Source organism: Opisthorchis viverrini, assembly GCF_000715545.1.
Source record: "Opisthorchis viverrini unplaced genomic scaffold opera_v5_25, whole genome shotgun sequence".
In the NCBI taxonomy this organism is placed as follows: Eukaryota; Metazoa; Platyhelminthes; class Trematoda; order Opisthorchiida; family Opisthorchiidae; genus Opisthorchis; species Opisthorchis viverrini.
The window spans coordinates 2,443,983-2,447,380 of record NW_008751681.1 but is presented as its reverse complement, the minus strand read 5'-3'; the positions used below and the strand labels follow the sequence as shown (position 1 = coordinate 2,447,380).

Here is a 3,398-nt window from a genome sequence, read left to right as displayed (position 1 = left end):
CAGGTGTGCCCAAAAGGGGCACTGCCAAACTGGTTCCTAGTCAACTTTCTCGGTATTGTGCAGGCAACAAATAAATAAGGACTAGTCATCTGAAGGAGAGTCACAAAACATTGAAAAAATAGGCCGTGCTGTTTGGATGAAACATTCGAATCAAACACTTATCTGCTCGCAATTGCAAGGGAATAAAATCATGAACGTCTCAGACTGGGAACAATGTTTCCTCCTTCAAAACCTAATGTACCATTCCTCATAAATTTGCAGTAGACTCGTTCCATGAACCGTTCGAATACAGTCTGAAAGAGCCTTAAAAAGACAATCTTCCGCACGTGGTTCCACGTCTCTTCATCAAATCCGACGTTAACTGTTGAATCCCGTGGGGGAAAATTGAGACAGAATGAAGGTTAAAACAGAAGCACCCGGTTTAACTTCGTACCAATTTGCATGGCGAATATTTGGGACCCCAGCTTACTCAATAGCTTATTCTAAATGTAAATAGAATAAAACATTGCCAGTTAAGAAGTTAATACGATAGAGCAATGGACCTCAGGGCTATGAAAAAAACTGACACTACCGATGTATAACAACTAGTCTAGACTTCTTTCTAATTCCTTGAGGAATGCTTTCGTAAATTTCTTTTAGATGTTTTGTGGCAACTGATATTTAAAGTGCTCACTGAAATGCTGATCTGTACATTCGCTTATGGGTTTGAGGCTGACTACTATTGTGTTTTTTGCACTCATAAGGGGTATGCTTGGTGTTGTGATGTTCAGGTGTTCCGAGGATACGGAAATATTCGTGGGTTGTCATTTTTATTATCAGTATTAAACACATCTGGCCCTATCGAAAGCACAAAACTCACAGGGTATCCAATTCCTTTCCCGTGTTCGGTTTTCAACTAATCTACCATCACGCAAGCCAAGAAATAAAGGGCAATAACAAAATTTGTACCGTATTGCGGCACATGTGTCCGTTGAGACATAAAACCGTTTTTTTGAAACCACAACTGGATTTGGTTATCAAGGTTGATTCCCATCTTATAGTTAGCACAATCCTGTGGTTAACAATTATTGAAATCTTGAACAGATGGGGCTGCCTTGTTCAGCAAGAATGTTTTCGGCAATATTCGCCCCAAAAGAAAGCTATTTGTGTTGTCAGTGTGCTACTACCACTCACTGTCCTCTACCACCGACCCTCAATTGCTGTATTTATGCCAACTTCAACCGTGCTTTCACAGCAGTTTTACGGTGGAGTGGGAAAAAAGCTTAAACCTCAAATGAGTCTCTGGAATATTCTCTGCTGAATGACATGATGTGGCGGAAAGTGAGGAATAAATCTGTACAACTAATTTCATTGCTACTTCTTCACTGGTAGGAACAAACTAGACGCTCTCACCACCAGTTTTATGTCTCATTACAAGATGTGGGTAAATTGTATTATTTTGCAACTTTTCTGGTCCGAAAATTAACGTGAAATACGTCTTGCACTGTTGGCGCCTTGTATGATTAGTTATTTCTGTGAGTGCCAGCTAACAACACACAGGTCGCAATGGCTTCATATTGTACTCTAAAAATATCATTCTACTTGATATAAATTGAAAAAAGTTTGAGCTTTGGCCTGACGAATTCCTCGTCCTGAATGAGTTGATCTTTACTAAGGCAAACAAATTTACAGTGTGCAAATCGTACCTTATAGGAACGGCCACATTTTCCTTGTGTGGAGCGATTTACAAACGCTCATAGGTTTGATAAGTGTGTGTTCCCCTATGCCTTGAGCTTACTTAGCGATACAAGTGATGGGTCACTAATAAAAGTTGATAATTGACCCTCTAGCTGTTCAGATGTCTTCACTCAACCCTCAAAGTTATCGGAATACTTTGGCTGAGTTAACTTTCAGTCGATAGGGGCAATAATTTCGGGCACACATTTGTTCTAAGCAAAATGGTGCGCACTTTTGTACCGGAGTCCTGTTAGTGGAGTTGCTTCAATGTATTTGGAAAAGGCTATGCGTCTCCGGTAAATCTCTTGACTCGAGCGGAGAAAATTACTCGACTCCTTTACTCACTTTAAACATCGATGTTTAGGGCTAAGACTCTCATTGCTTGTTTCATTCCACAACCTCATAATCTATCGTCATTGTGCTACGCACGCTCGAACGATGCTTGCTCACCTTACGTCTCGGTTCACTTTGTTAAACAATGTCTATCGATCTCTAGGAAAAAATAACTACTGTGCTAGTCTTCTGATTCAACAACAGTTGAAGTCCTCAACCGATATCCGGTAGTCTGCATTACTCCTAACGCGTCCTAAAGGATATTTGGTAAGATGGTTACATGAGTACACACCTAGTATTATTGGCGCAGAGGCAGAAAGGAGATTTTTTCTGGAAGTTACGTTTATGACAGGTTCAAAACTGTACAAGAACAAATTGTGCAGTGAAAAAGTATAAAATGTAGGGTCAGTGTCGATTTGTACATGGGTGTCGTCACTTGTTTGTTTCACAATTCGTTCAAAGATGATGTTATTCTAACTCATCTGTGTTTCCATATTACCATTGGTCTTCTCGGAGGTGAGCAGAAATTGCATTTGCAAGAGCAAACAGCCTTTGGGTAATTGATAGTTGTCTTTGCATTTTTGCTCTGAAGTGCCGTGCACTTTGGGCCATTCATTAGTACTAGGTCTGGCTTTAGTTCCCGGATTGATTTGGCTAGCGCAACGTCCACGTCCGGATCCACATAGAGGTACGCATGTGCTTGAATATCATTCTTCTTCGCAAGCCGCATGGCGTCCCGGCACGCATGTCTTCCATCTTTCACAGACTTTCCCGATATCTTCAAGGTTGTACCCAATAACATAGGTAGACTGAATTGTTTTGTGATAGTGTTTGGCTTGATAGCGTTAACAAATATGAGGTAGTCTCCCGCATGTTTTTCGTGAGTAAGGTACCACTCGATGACGCTATTTGACTTTGACTTGGTGCTGACTGGAATGAGAACCTTGCGTGTTGTTGGAACCACTGAACTGCTGATCAATTTATCCGTGGCCATCCTTTTGACCGCTGCGATTTTTCTCAAATAAGTTGGTGAATGCTGATTTGTATTTATAGGTTATCTTGGCCGTTTCTCGTCCAGGTTATTGGACGTTAATGTTTGCAATTTGATTGGATGAGTGTTATCTGTGCTACTAGGCACGGTGAATCGCGACTGTTGGTTTGAAGAAGCAGTTAATGTCTCTGCTGATAATATCGTGTCAAAATAGTAGGGATGAGAATCCTGCAGACGAGAACGTGTTATACCGCATTGAAACGGGTTCTAATTAACGGTGGCAGACAGTATACCTTGATTTTGGCGTTGGTCACAAAGGAATAAATAACGCATTCAAAATGTAATCAGTATATACAGA

The 3,398-nt window shown here is 40.8% G+C and overlaps 1 protein-coding gene across 1 annotated transcript; it reads right to left on the bottom strand.

Moving 5' to 3' along the window:
• Positions 1-2,527: 2,527 nt before the first annotated feature.
• T265_02179 (hypothetical protein) lies at positions 2,528-2,851 on the bottom strand (the record flags this gene model as incomplete). The annotated part of the gene is made up of 1 exon (XM_009166353.1): positions 2,528-2,851. The coding sequence occupies one exon, from the start codon at positions 2,849-2,851 to the stop codon at positions 2,528-2,530; it is 324 nt and encodes a 107-aa protein (XP_009164617.1).
• Positions 2,852-3,398: the final 547 nt, after the last annotated feature.